This window comes from Vombatus ursinus, unplaced genomic scaffold (genome assembly GCF_900497805.2).
Source record: "Vombatus ursinus unplaced genomic scaffold, bare-nosed wombat genome assembly UNPS02014959.1, whole genome shotgun sequence".
Classification (NCBI taxonomy): Eukaryota; Metazoa; Chordata; class Mammalia; order Diprotodontia; family Vombatidae; genus Vombatus; species Vombatus ursinus.
In genome coordinates, this window is record NW_020954737.1 from 1,422,317 (window position 1) to 1,437,509 (window position 15,193).

Sequence of the window (15,193 nt, forward strand, 5' to 3'; positions counted from 1 at the left end):
GATCCTAATACTGAGTGGTAACATGTAGTAGATAAAGAGTCAGTCTGAGTTTGGAAAATTGCTGTTCAAGTCCTGTCTCTAACACTGGCAATGTGACCTTGGACAAGTCACACCCTCTTAGTACTCTAGGTTAATCTCTAAGACTATAAATCAAAGATAGTTGAGGTTCTGTTTTAATAAAAGGAATTTCCTTACTAGGGGTTTCCTACACCAATGAAATCTTAAATATGAACCAGTCAAACCACTATAATTATTACCTTTCAATTTAAAAATAGGAAAAAAGGATTTTTAAAAATATAATGACTCACCCACATGCATTTGCAGACTTTAAGTATGATGTCTCCTTCTGGAGGAATTATTTTGTACATCTCACTTCCAAATGAGAACACAACTGAAAAGAAGTACATAGAATTTCTCAGAATTATTGGAAGAGTAGGAATTTGAGGTAGACAGGTCCATACGTGTCACGTGTGAAATGGAAAACACATTAAATCCCTTTCATTAGCTCCACATACCCATTCTGCTCATTCACCTTTGCTGCATCTGAATAAGAATCTAGCATACTCTCTTGAGAAGGACTTGGTTTCTACTCCCTTAATTTGAATTTGCAGAGCCAGAGTTACAGTTCTTTGGCTCTTGGGATAGGCATGAGTTTTAAGTAATATTGGATCACATAAGAATAACAAAAATAATAACTCAGATTTATACAGCATCCCATGGTTCAAGTGTTCTGATGCTGAGGGATTTGTTTTTTCCCACTAACATTTATATGGTATCTGTAATCTTGATATTATACCTGGGGTTGAATATATACCAGTAAAAACATGTTAGGAAAAAAACATATTAGGGAGATTCTATAAAAATGAGTTACATAGACCCCAGAAATTCAACTTGTTTTGATTTAAGTAAGTTGTTTTCAGTCTTACTGTGAGAGAAGTGCTTTGTAAACTATAAAGTCCTATATATTGTAAGCCATTATTCTTTTTCAATTATTCATTTAGTATTTTACTTCTCCCCAATTCCATGTAAAAACAATTTTTAACATTAGTTTTTAAAAATTTAAGTTCCAAATTCTCTCCCTCCCTCCTCATGCCTCATTGAGAAGGCAAGCAATTTGATATAGGTTATACATGTAGTTATGTAAAATGTATTTCCATATTAGTCATGTTGTAAAAGAAAATATAGACCAAAAAAAAAGAAAAATAAAGACAGTTAAAAAAAATGTGTGTTTCAATTTGTATTCAGACTCTATCAGTTCTTTCGCTGGGGATGGATAACATTTTTCATCATAAATCCTTCAGAGTTGCCTTGGATCATCATATTGCTGAAAATTGCTGTCATTAACATTTGATCATCTTACAATATTGCTGTTACTGTGTACGATGTCCTCCTGGTTCTACTCATTTCACTTTGCATCAGTTCATATAAGTCTTTACAGGGTAAACCATTATTCTTATTTCTAGAGAATTTTCTATACTTGTTGGTGAATAATTCACTGGGCCTGTTCATCTGGGAGATATGGAAAAATGGATTTGGGTCACAGTGACTCTCCTTAAAGTCTTTAAGACTCAGGGGAAGAGACAAGTCAAGATGGCAGACCAGAAGAATAAAGTAGACCCAAACTATACACCGCAAAGATCTAGAAAACACATACATTGATTCCTGATTGGGAAATCTAAGAAAAAAAAATTAGTGAGTCAATTTTTCTAGCCCAGGTCAGCATAGGGAGACAGAGAGGCCTGCAGACACTGGGGACAGGGTTTAGCCAGGAGTGCCTTACAAAGAGCCTTCCAGCTTGGGGACTGCCTCATCTGTGCATAGGTCCCAGATCTGGTACAGAGGGCCCCTACCTTGTGCAGAGAGCAGAAAGAGGTGCCAAGTAGCAACTCTGTCACTTACTAACAAATTATGCTATATGCGTGTAATGGAAAATGTGCCATGAGAAATAATGAAAGGGATGGTTCCAGAGAAAGCTGGGAAACATATGAACTGATACAGATTGAAGGGAGCTGAAATAGGAGAGCAAAACATTGTAAAGAAAAACAACTTGATGTTTAATATGAATGTATATGTTAAGCCTATATCAGATTGCACGCTGTATTGGGGAAGGGTGAGGGAAGGGAAGGGGACAAACTTGAAAACTCAAAAGCTTATGGAAGTGAATATTGAAAACTAAAAATAAGTTAATTTAAAATGTAAAAATAATAATAAGAAAAAGAAAAACAACTTGAAAAGTCTAATAATGCTGATCTATCCCATGACTAACCATGTTTGCAGAAGACTGACAATTAAAAACACTACTCACCCAAGAGGATATCTTGAGGAGATGTCCTCAAGATGCGGAATGACACATACATTGTTACATAGTCAATGTAGGAATTTGTTTTGCTTGACTGCACATTTCTTACAAGGGTTTTAGTTCTTTTTAGGGACTAGGGGAAGATGAGGAAAGAAAATAACTGCTGGTCAATTGAAAATAAAAGAAATAAAAGACTTGGATGAGAAAGTACTTTCTCAGGGTGGGAATTCAGAAGTCTTGACTACTACTGTTGCTTTATTCAGGTAGCTGTCCTTGCTGCTTTCTTTGCACTCCTCAATTCTTGGAAATAAGCACCACTCCCCTCACTACTACCCCAATGTGACCCAACTTACCCACTGCAGACAGTTGAAATAATCCAGAGACCCCAAAGACAAGCATGTAACAATCTCCTCCAAAGCAGCTGATGTCAGCTACAGAGAGCAAAAATAAGGGAGAGTTATCCCAGTACTCATTTCCCTTTACTTCCCACGGCTCAACCTCATAGAACTACAGGTGGTGATTGGTTGGTTGGTGCACTCCTTTCCATCACACCCTCTTAGAGAGAGATTTTTATCTCTATCAACTTTATCTCTACCACTCTCAAACATACACAACACAAAACATTTAAGCATTAGTGACCTTGAAAATGGAAGGTCCTTATTAGGGAAAATCTTCCCATAATGAAGTAATAATAACTCAGCATCTGAGGCAGTAAAGGATAATGATGAGAAAAACCACACTAGATTGAAAGTCAAAGATTTCGTTTTGAATCACAGCTCTGGTACTTGGGAGCTGTGGAACACTGGCAAGTTACTTTACCTCTTCAGGCCTCAGTTTCCTTCTCTGTCAAATGAAGGCATTGGACTAGATGATCTCTAATGTTCTAGTTCTACATTCTATGATGGATTCTAAGGTACACATTCTACTAGGAGAATCTAATATGTTCATAAATAAATGATAAATACATACAGGACACAAAATACATACAGGCACAAAATTAATAGACCATATTGGGAGTTAATGAGGTCTAACACAGGAAACATATAAAAGCTCTGATCTAAAAGAAGCAGAAAATTTGCTTCAGTTATTGAAGTTGTCCCTTTCTTAAAAAAATTTTTTTTTTAAATTATGGTACCTTGAGTTTATATCCCTACTTATTTTGACCTGCTATTTCATTTTCTTCAAATGCCCTTGATTCTTAGTTGTTTAAATGAATATTTGAATCCTCAACATGCTTTAACATTATTTAGCTTTTTGATTTCCTGACTTTTTGCCTTCCCTTGGAGCTCCCACATTGCTCTCCCCCACAGTGGTTATTGCCTCCTTCCCTGCCTTCCTAGCTTCCAATCTTCTGATTGATCCAAAGCTTGCACTTTATTTTGCCCTGACTTACAGTTTATCACCTTGTTCTTAACTCATAGATTTGCTCTAACCCTGTGTCCATAACCTGTGACACTCAACAATACTCATCAACAATACAGGAATGTTTAGCTTCATTTGCCCTCATGCCTTTCACCTCTCCAAAAATAGCAACTTGGCCTCATTTCTCCATATGCTAATTACTTGCCCTATTGTCTATGACCTGTTGCAATCTATATATCTAAATATCTCTCTCTCTATATGTGTGTGTGTGTGTGTGTGTGTGTGTGTGCGCACACATATTCCCAACTCTGACAAGTGTTTCCCAAAATTCCACCAGGAAGCCTCCAATCAAAATGTATATAATTATCTTTGGTATTTGGACACATACCTCCATTCCACACTAATGATTCCAAGATGTCCACAGGACTAGGATAGCACAGAATGCCAAGAGTTAAGTGTGATTCTCCACATTCTCTTTCCCCATTTTTTTGTCAATAATTCTTAGAGATAATCTTAGAAATTTTAACAGATCACAAGGTCTATTGTAAATGATCATAGAATCATAAGATATTAGAATTGCAGAGTTGGAAAGGGCTGCAGAAATCATCTTACTAGTCCAACTCACAACCAAAGGTTAAATTCTTTTTACTATATCCCTGACAAGTGGTTACTCTGCCTTCACTTAGAGACTTGGTAATGGGAAATTTACTTCCTAGGAAAGCAACCCATTCAATTTTTGGACAACCCTAATTATCAGGAAGTTTTTCTTTATGTTGACCCACAATCTGCTTCCTTGGAACTTCTACAAATTCATTGGTCCTGGTTCTACCCTCCAAGTTGTCTTTTCAGGGTGACAATAGTAGCAATGTACCTCCTGTGGAGCATCTTTTATAGAGGTTAACCATCCCTAATCCCTTCTACCAATTTATGGCAAAAGTTTTGGATCCTCTTACAATCCTGGCTGCCTTCCTATAAACATGTTCCAGTTTGTCAGTGTTCTTTCTAAAATGTGCTATCTGTACTGCTTCATGTGACCTGACTGCCAGGGGAGAACGAATGGAAGGAGGACCAGGCAGTGATCATGGTTAGGCAGGGTTCATGGTGCTAGCCAAACCCTGATCTGGAGCTGGGGAAGCTGTCTCCAGATAACAGGAAGCAATGGAAGTGGTCTATTGCCTGGAAAGAGCCAGAGATTAAAAGGCAATGTAGGAGATAAAATGAGGATGAAAACAAACAATCCACAGCAAGCAGCAGGGCTGATCTGAGGAAAGGTCCAGATTTCAGGCTACAAGAGTTTGGTACTAGAAGACAGGTAAGGAGTCAACCTGGACATGACACATGAATACCTGCCCTATCACTGACTTTTAGTTTTTAGTCTGTTTGTTGATATTCCAGGTTAAAGTGGTCACATTCTATGGTGGTTTCATCACCTTTCATTGTTGAGAGTTCCTTCTCCCAGGATGGGTAGGTGCATGCTTCCAACAAGAAGCTCAAAGAGAAGATAGCACAAGATAACATTGAACTACAGTTCTATCTGGAATAAAATGGCCCTGACAACTGCATTTGAAGTCCTGAATTCTAACATAAAAGAACAGTATAGGTCAAGAGGGGAACAACATCAAACACTACATTTTCTCTGATTAGGGTTGTTGGGGGAACTACAGAGAAAAGAAGACTGTGGTAAATCCATAGTGGTATACTGCAAATCCCAGGAACCACTACAAGTCTTTGATATTGGTCTAGATCCCCAGGTTAAAATCATGTTTACCTCTTTGCTTTCCATTCTGACCTCCTATCTCTCTATAACGTACAGCAGAAACTCCCCTTTCCTTGGCACTTTTCTAGTTTGGCATGCAGTTATTTCTCACCAAAAAAAAAAAAATGCCCCAACAACACCCTGTTGAACTGGACATGCTTTCCAGGATCAATAGAATAGATAAAGATATTTTGACCACAGATACTCCAGTAGAATACATATTGAAAAATGGCATCATGAACCTCTGAACATAACAAGCATATTGCATATTCCAAAAGATATTCAAATTGTCTGTGATTTGTCTAGTCTTTTTCATTAATCCTTTGTGGAAGTGAACCAGGTTATAGCTCTCCTTTAAAGCCAGCTTAGTAAAAATTTTAGTTTGTCCCAGTTTGTCTTATACTCCTTTCAATGAGAATCTATTAATACCTTTGACCATTGGATCATGGGATCCAGGAATTAGAAGACACTTCAGAGATCATCTAGTCCAGTCCCCTCATTGTCCAGATGAGGAAGCTGAAGGTCTGAGGTGGGAAGTAACTTGCCCAATGCCCTACACAGAGTGAATTTAAGGGCAAAGTTGGAAGCAGAAATTCAAGTTTCCTGACTCCCCATACAGTATTTTTCTACCATGCCCATTAAATATATTAATAAAATCAATAAAAATCAAAATGTCCAGAGTGTAGATGTAGAAATACAAGACTATAGTTTAAATAATTTTTATCATTTCTTATTTGCATCCCCGTATAGAAAAAAAAAGATTTTTTTGTAAAAAATCCCATAAGGTAGAGAATGGTATAAAGATAAAGATAAAACACTATTCAACTTTATGCACATAAATAATGCATGAATTATTTTTATCCTTTTCTTATTAAAAGTGTTCCTTGCTTTAAGAAAGTATTAACTTTAAAAACAATAATGAATTGATTAGTTTAATAAGTTAATCAGGGCAAAATTATTCATTTTCAAAAAGCTTCAACATGGGTACCTTTAGCCAATCAATCAATAAGCATTCATTGTTTATTATGTGCCATGCCTCATGTCAAATATGAATCAGTTTCCCAAAATTCAACTAACATGCAACTTTTCTGGAATATCTGTATTAGTTAAAGTGAGGATACTCCTGAGCATTTAAGTTTGCCAAAGTCTACCACAGGCTGAACCAGCTTAGCTTCTCAGAACAATATCACCTCAGATCATAGATTTAGAGCTAGATGGCACCTTAGAGATTTTCTGGTCCAACCTCCTTATTTCATTCATTATGAGGCTCAGAGAGGTTAAATGATTTGTCCAAGGTCATACAACCAGTGCATGTCAGAGCTAGGATATGACCCCATATTCTCTGACTCCAAATACAGCATTCTATTGATTGTCTCACACAACCTTTTTTCTAAGAGCCCTGCAAGAGATCATGGCAAAGACATTCCACCCCATTCAGTTCCCTGGTAAGCCAATACTGACCTCTGAGCAGGGGCATGAAAATTGTTGAAATCAAGAATGCCAGGTTGACTATGAGATACATAATTGAGAATAACTTTCTCCTTTCTTCTGTCTGAAAGAAAATGGAGCAAAATAAAGTCAATGTCTCCAGGGATACAAAGACTAAGAACAAAACTCACAATTCCCCAGATTTCAAAAACACAAATGTTACAACTAGCATCTATGTTTGTTTGTGCCCAGGGCCTAAAGGAAATTAAATTTGGACAATTGGTAACTAGGTGATGGTCTTGACAGAAATTTAATGGATTTAATTTTCTCTTTTTATTCCATTTATGTCTGGTCTATGTTTGTAAAATCACTTGAACTATATTTGCTCTGGGCAGATCCTGTATTCTACAGACATGGAAAACAGTGAGGATAAAGAGGAGGTAAAAATACCAAAGACTACAGCTAGAGGAGAAACAAATGCTATGGTCAAAGACAACTTTTTTAGCTTAATGTTTGTTAAATATATTTTAAAAATACATTAAACATTGAAGACTAACATGGTACATATTAATTAAAGTCTAGGGTATGACATCTTTAAGTAGGTTGGGAGGGAAGTGAGCAACTGGTGCTCTGGGTACAGTCTGATGTACCTTAACAAAGCAGAAAATCTCACCCACAGCTTTCCAGAGTGTGTACACTTATAGAAGCCTCCAAATCCATGGATGTTGTCAATAAGTGAACAGAATGAAAAGCAGAACTTTCAAGGCTCCCAACCCTCTACCCCTAAATATTTTAAGTTACAGCCCAGGTAGACAAGGACGGTTTGGTTGCTATGGCACTGGGAATGACAGAGATCTGGGATGCTTTGGTCTCATCTTCTTGTAACTCAAATTTCTTCCTTAAATGAGAGAGATAAAGAATTGAATAAGGGGAAAGAACCTCACGGTGACCAAAAAAAGGTGGGGCTTGGGAATAGGCTTAAATCAGAGAATTGAAACATCTTTTGCCTCACTGCTAAGTCAAACAGAAAGTTCTCTCATCCCCATTTCCCTATTGAACTGTCTGTAATAAAACCACTTACTTTCTATGTTTTGAAACATTGTGTTCTGTGTGATCTGAAATGTCCATTTTGTTGTGTTATATAGATACAATGGAATATTGCTGTACAATGAAAAACTACAAATAACACTACAGAGAAATATGGGAAAACTTATGAACTGATGCAGTGAAGTAAGAAGAATCAAGAACACAGTCAATATTCAAACATTAATATTCAAAACAATTGGTATTCAATTAATATTAATTTGCAATTAATATTCTACACAGTCAATAATATTAAGTGTTTTCTATTGGCTAGGCACTTGACTAAGTCTTCACATTCTAATGGGGAAAATAAATTAATAAATAAATAGGTATATACAAGATACATACAGAGCAGCTGGGAGGTCACCTTAGAGGGAAAGGGTCATCTACACAACAACCAAGTGAAGCTGGTGACTCTGCACAGCCCTCCCTCACTTAAATCCAATTCACTTTCATGTCATGGCATCACCTCCATGATGTCATGGTCCTCTTTGAGAATGAAGGACAAGCAACAACAACAATGTAAAAAAAAACAACACTGAAAGATATCATCATTCTAATCAATGAAGTGACCAATCTTGATTCCAAAGTACTGATAATGAAACATACCTCCCCCTTTTTCAGAGAAGTAATAAGTGTAGAATGAGAGGCAGGCCTATTACCTAGCTCATCTACTAGGTCTGCAGCCCAAATATATATTTGATATGATAGGACGTGCCAACTAAGATTGTATCATAGGTATGGCTACAAAAAGTCATGAACAACAACACCAGGTCATCCTAGCAGAGTTAGAGTATCATTTATTAAGCCTTGACAGAAGAGGTCATGTAAGAGTAATCAGAGCCTATTCAAGATGGATCCTTCCTCAGTTGTGGGCAACATTTCTTCTTGAAGAGTAGACAAGTAAACTGGAGTGTAGGCATATTGATCCTGCTTTCTGGCTGATAAGTTCTCATAGCTCTGTTTACCAGTAAATGTTCTGTATAAAGTCAATGTTCTGTATAAGGGCCTGTTGAAACTGATCTCTCAGGCATGCACATTTGTATTTTGATGACAGGGCAGTTAGGTGGTTCAGTAGATAGCTTGTTGGATCTAGTGTCAGGATGACTTAAGTTCAAATTGGCCTCAGACTCTTATTAACTGCATCACGCTGGGCAAGTTTTGGCTGTCTGTCTCAGGTTCCTCATCTGTAAAATGGGAACCATAATTATACCTACCTCCTAGGGTTGTCATAAGGATAAAATAAGATAGAATATGGAAAGTGCTTTGCAAACCTTAAAACATCATTTAAACACTATTATTACCATCATTATCATTACCACCCAATTGTAATGCCTATGAATGTAGGTGATAATAATGAAGTTGAACTACCGAAAAACAGTAATACTCAACAAATTTGTCATTAATATAGCTGTCAAGTGGGCTAAAAGGACTTGAGGGTCTTATTCATATGTGGACAATAAGAAGGTAGCAGACCCCCTCAGAATGGAGTCTTTATGCTTCAAATATTGCTTTGATTGCAATCAGCATCTTTCCTAAAGTGTACATAGCTGTTTTTAGCAATAATCAATTGTCAGTGGAAAAAGGTGAAATGGTCTATGAGAGGATGCTCCTATGCTAATGGTAGCTGTGTTGGTCTCTCAGATAAACTGTTCTACAGATTCAAATACATCAAGATCAGGTCTCAGGTGAACTAGGTTCTTCAGGTCATTAAATATACCCTTCCCCTCCTCTGTTGCTCACTGGAAATAACTGCAATGCTTCAAAGGGAGGGGCTGTCAAAGCACAGAACCTGAGTATGAAATGCCAGTAGTATCTCATAAGCCTGAGGACCTGCTACAGGTCTTTCATGGAGGTAGAGGTCATCCACTGCAGAACATCTTTACCTTATATGTTGTTTACCAACCTGACAGAAAAAGGGGAAACTGAGGAAGATGCTCTCAGCATCCTCTGCAACTCTTATCAAAGTCTGCTTGTAACCCCAAATCTTCTGAAAGCTAGTATTCTGGGGGTCCTTGGGGCAATGGACATAGGGAACTGATAAAGCTGAATCCCAGAAAACAAATTTTGTTTGGAAAAGAAAGAAGTTTTATGGGAAATATTAGAATACTACACAGGTTTGCAAGTATAGGCTCTGCCATCACTTTATGCATGTAGAAAAAAACTCTCAAAATGGCAATAAGTACAGATATGATATAATTTTAACTACCAAGCAAATGGACCATTAAGGGGGCCTGGTAGTTTACTGGTGAGCATACAAATTAATCAGTAATGACTAAGCTCAGTGGGGCCTGCCTACATATGGAGTCACATTGACTTCCCAACATTTGAGGGTGATATGATGGGGAGAAGATAGAAGTGAAACTAAACTCTAAGTCTTTTGTTCAACATAGGGAAAGGACAGGAGAAATTGACAAACAAAAAGGAAGAGAGTGAGATCAAATAGCAAGTTTGAACTAGAACCCCCAAAAGCTTCTGCTGCACCATGACTAACCAGAAGGAAGATCAAACAAGAGGAAGAGCACTAGAGTGAAGCCAGGACATTGCTGTTAAAGTTATCACCTTGGAAAAAGGAAAAGCTGGAGGAGACCCACTAAGTTTCTAACCTCTTTAGTCGCTGAGAGAAGAGGGGGCCATGAGGTTCCTTCTCCCTCAGCCACCAGATGGAAAAAGAGTGAGAGAAGGAGGAAGGATCTAAAAGAGGAGGCTGATGCTGTGCTTACTACTTCTAAATTGAACCAGGTCACAAACCCCCAATCGCATATCGCCAACTGGGACTCAAGGTTCTACCTCATTCTTCTTCCTTCCCCAGAGGAAAAATTTTAAAACCCCTAGTTCTAGGATATCAGAACCATAGATGACCACACCTCTCACTCACAGACATTAGGGATCAAACCCTTCATTTTATAGATAGGAAACTAAATTTCAGAAAAGTTAGATAATTTGCTAATGCCTGCTCAGCTAATTGGTGGCAGAACCAGGATCAGACCTTCCAACTTCAAATTAGTTATACCTTCCACTATGACTTTCCCCAGCACGTTTTTGCTATGTCATGAGTCAGCATAAGAAACTAAACGGGAATTTTGGGGGGGAGTTTTGTGGAAGCCGCAGATGACACATGAAGGCCAGCAGATGAGATAGAAAAAGTTTAGAAACTCAAAAATGCATAGAATATATGTGTAGTATCATATAATATCAACATATTTTATCTTTTAATAGCATAATAATCCAGACTTCTCTGATGAAGGTGGGGCCAAAAATTTGTATGCAGATTTTCCAGATTACAGGGGTGCTGTGCCCCTAAACTAATGTGGAAGGGATAACTGCACATTGCCACCTTAATATGGGAAAACCGCCTTATCTGCCTCATAGTCTTGCTAGTACTCACAATCCCCTTCCATTATAACAAAACAATATGCTTAAAGTTTTCTATACACTATGAAGGTGTGTGACACCCTCCCACTAGCCTGATAAAGTCTGCAAAGGCCTCCTACTAGACACCTGTGAGGGAGGCTTCTTTTGGTGAACTCAAGAAATGCTTACATTGGCTCCTAAGCTTATGTACCTAGGTTCCCATGACCCCTCTGTGGTTGATATAGATGCATAGGACATAAAAATGACATCTTCTAACATGTATACTTCCACTATAGCCTCCCTTCAACTGAGCTCACTTTACTATTTGGGGGATTCTACTTTCAGTGAGGACCTAATAGGAATTTGAGGTGTTTTCCTGATGATTGCCTGGTGTCCCAAGTCCACAAGTATATACTATGTGCCAGGGACTGGGCCAAGCACAAAGAAAGGTGAAAATAGCCCCGGCCTTTAATGAGCCCACAGCCTAATGGAAGAGACAACCTGCAAAGAATGATGTAAAACAAGATATGGGTAGGATAAATTGGAAGTAATCAACAGAGGGAAATCACTAGCATTAAGGGAGATGAGAAAAGTCTTCTTGCTGAAGATGAGATTTTAGTTGAAACTTGAAGGAAATGAAGGAAGCCAGGAGGTAAAGGTGAGGAAGTAGAATATTCCAGTCAGGAGAAACAGCCAGCAAAAATACTCAGACTTAGGAAATGGATGATAACATGGGAGGAAAGCAAGGATTAGTGTCACTGGATTACAGAGTATTTGAAGGGGAGAGTAAGTGGTAAGAAGATTAGAAAAGTAGAAAGAGGCCAAACAGATCATTTTATATTTGATCCTGGATATAGTAGGGATCCAGTGGAGTTTATTGACCAGGAAAGTGATATGGTTAAGACCTGTACTTTAGAAAGAGCAACTTGACAGCTAAATGGAGGATGGACTAGAGTTGAGAGAGACTTCAGGCAGGAAGATGAACCAGAAGACTAAAGGCATGAGATGATGAGGACCTCCACTAGGGTGGTAAAAGTGTCAGAAGAGAGAAGGCATCATATATGAGAGATGTTGTGATGGTAGAGTTAATAGGACTTGGCAATAGATTGGATATGGGCAGGGCACAGGGTTAGAGAGAGTAAAGAATTGAAGATGATACCTAGATTGTGTGTCTAGGAAGATGGTGGTACCCTAAATAATAATAGAGAAATTAGGGAAGAAGTGATGGTTGGGGGAAAGAAAATGAGCTCAGTTTTGTACATACTGAGTTTAAGATGTCTATAGGATACATAGTCAAGATGGCCAATAAGCATTTGGAGATGTGAGCCTGGAGGTTAGGAGAGAGGTTAGGGCTGGGCAAACAGATCAGAGATAATAACTGAATCCATGGAAGATGATGAGCTCACCAAGAGAAATAGTACAGAAGGAGAAAGGAAAAGGGCCAAAAAAATAGCCTTGGGCAGTAATACATGGTGCGTATGACCTTTATGAAGATCCCACAAGGGAGATTGAGAAAAAGTGGTCAGCCTGGTAGGAAGAGAATCAAGAGAGAGTAGTGTTGGGAAAACCTAAGAAAAAATTATCAAGGAGAAGAGGGTGATCAAAAAGATAAAAAAGGTTGAAAGTTAAGAAAAGGTCATTAAAGTTGTCAAGTAAGAGATCAATGGTAACTTTGTTGAGGTGAGTTTCAGTTGAATGGTGAGGCAGGAAGTCAGACTGCAGGGAATTAAGAGAGTGAGAGGAAAGGAAGTGGAGACTCCAAATGTAGATGGTCTTCTGAAGTACTATAGGCATGAAAGGGAAGAAAACTATAGGATGATAGCTAGTGGCGATGAATGGATAAAATGAGGGTTTGTTTTTTTGTTTTTTGTTTTTTTTAAGGAGAGGGGAAATAAGTTGTGTTTGTTTGCCACAAGGAAGTAGGCAGTAGCCAGGGAGAGATTACAGAGTAGTGAGGGAATAAGGATGATGGTGAAGGCAATCTTGTGGAGAAGATGGGATGGAATGGGATCACTTGCACATGTAGAGAAGTTTTTCTTGGTAAGGAGAAGGACCACATCTTCATGTGCATCAGGGGTGAAGGAAGAGATCATAGTGGAAGGTATTTGGGTGATGTGAGATAACAAGGGGAGAAGAGAGAGCTCTCAGTGAATGGCCTTGATTTTTCAGTGAAATGTGAGACAAGGGTCTCAGCTGAGAGGGTTGAAGGGGACGCTATGATTGGTTTGAGGAAAGATGAAAAGATTTAGAAAAAGTCACTGTGGAGAGTGGGGAAATGAATTGATTAGAAACCTATAAAAGGATTGCCTTCTACAATCAGTCCAGTTGAGATTATTTTGTTGCTGTTGCTGTTCAGTCATGTCTGACTCTTCATGACCCCATTTGGGATTTTCTTGGCAAAAATATTGAAGTGATTTGCCACTTCTTTCTCCAGCTCATTTTACAGATGAGGAAGTGAGGCAAACAGAGTTAAGTGACTTGCCCAGGGTTACACAGCTACTAAGTGTCTGCAGTCAGATTTGAAATCATAAAGAGAAGTTTTCCTGACTTCAGGCCCAGTGCTCTATACACTGTGCTACCTGGCTGCCCAGTTGAGATTATATAAAATAAATGGGCCCAGTTAGCACAATTCATGATGTTTTTTTTCCTAGCTTCTTTCAGCAGCACATGAATAGGAGTGAAAGTAGTAGATAGAGTAACCCAAGGCTAAGGCTCAGCTGGGCAAGATCAGCAAATAGAATAAGGGGACAAGGAACTGGAGAGGATGGTCTTAAGTTGAACTGGTTTACCAAAGTATAATATATATATATGTATATATCAAGAGGGAAATAGGAAAATGTAGCTATTGCAGGGATGATTGTCTGGGAAAGAAAGGAGAGGAAGAGGAATTGGAGATCATAGTGAGGATGAAGAACAGAGTTAAGAGTTGTGTGACAGAGGGAATGGTAGAAGGACAAAAGATTATGATTAGATAGAGGAACTTCAGAGTTCATGGACATGGAATTGGAAGACTCATGGATGATGACAAGCTCAAGGGCAGGATCATCTATGTGGTTGAGATAGGGTGGAAGAGTTATAGGAAAATGAATAAGTTGGGGAACTAGGAGGTTAAGGTGTTTGAATATCCATATGTATGTTGAAATGCCCTAATATCAGGGAAGAAATTGAGGAGAAAAGACTATGAGTCAAGCATTGAAAGCATTGAAGGAGAATGGAGAGTACTCTGGAGATAGGTACACAATAGCCACAAGAATCTTGATTATATGATAAACATGGTTTGAATGAACCTAAAAGGAAGAAATATTACTGAATAATGGTGGTAGAGGGAAAATCTGGAAGGGACAATGAGAGCAAGGAGTATTCTGACCCCACTACCATGACGATGATTTGGTGGAATGAATGAAAGTGCAACCAATGCTGAAAATGGTGGCCAAGCATCATCAGGAGGAAGCTAGGTCAGGTAAATCTTGTGCAGTACTATGGCTAGGGGATAAGTACTAGGAAGCATGCAGTATGAAATGGGGGACAGCTGTTCCCCATTGAACAATGACAGTTGTTAGTTCAAGATTACTGGGATGGGGATTCTACAATAAGATGGGAGTATATTAATTACTAAACAATCAGTTCAGGCAGATTTACATCTCCTCACTATATGGAGATTTCAGGCAGACTCACCAGTCATTGACTGGACTGAGGATGGAGTTTTCTCAAGGATCAGAGAGCAGTGTGTAGGTGGTAAGCTAGTAGCGGGATGGGAGGGCTAAGGCAACAGTTATGGAGTTGTCCAGTGTGCTAGCAGGGCTAATGAAAATGATTGGTTCAAGCAAGTACTCTGTTCCTCGTGTGAGTACGAGATTGTAACAAGAATACACAATCTTTCGGAGTAGATAACAGGAAACCTTAGGTATATT

At 38.5% G+C, this 15,193-nt stretch overlaps 1 protein-coding gene across 1 annotated transcript in view; it reads right to left on the reverse strand.

Annotated features, from left to right (window-relative positions):
- Positions 1-15,193, reverse strand: part of LOC114030355 (solute carrier family 15 member 2-like) — a 75,385-nt gene that overhangs the window by 42,924 nt on the left and 17,268 nt on the right. The window contains exons 6-8 of the mRNA XM_027845168.1: positions 6,879-6,969; positions 2,653-2,730; positions 309-391 (exon numbers count right to left, since the gene is read on the reverse strand). Of these exons, the coding sequence (XP_027700969.1) occupies positions 309-391; positions 2,653-2,730; positions 6,879-6,969 (252 nt within the window). The remainder of the gene's footprint in view (positions 1-308; positions 392-2,652; positions 2,731-6,878; positions 6,970-15,193) is intronic.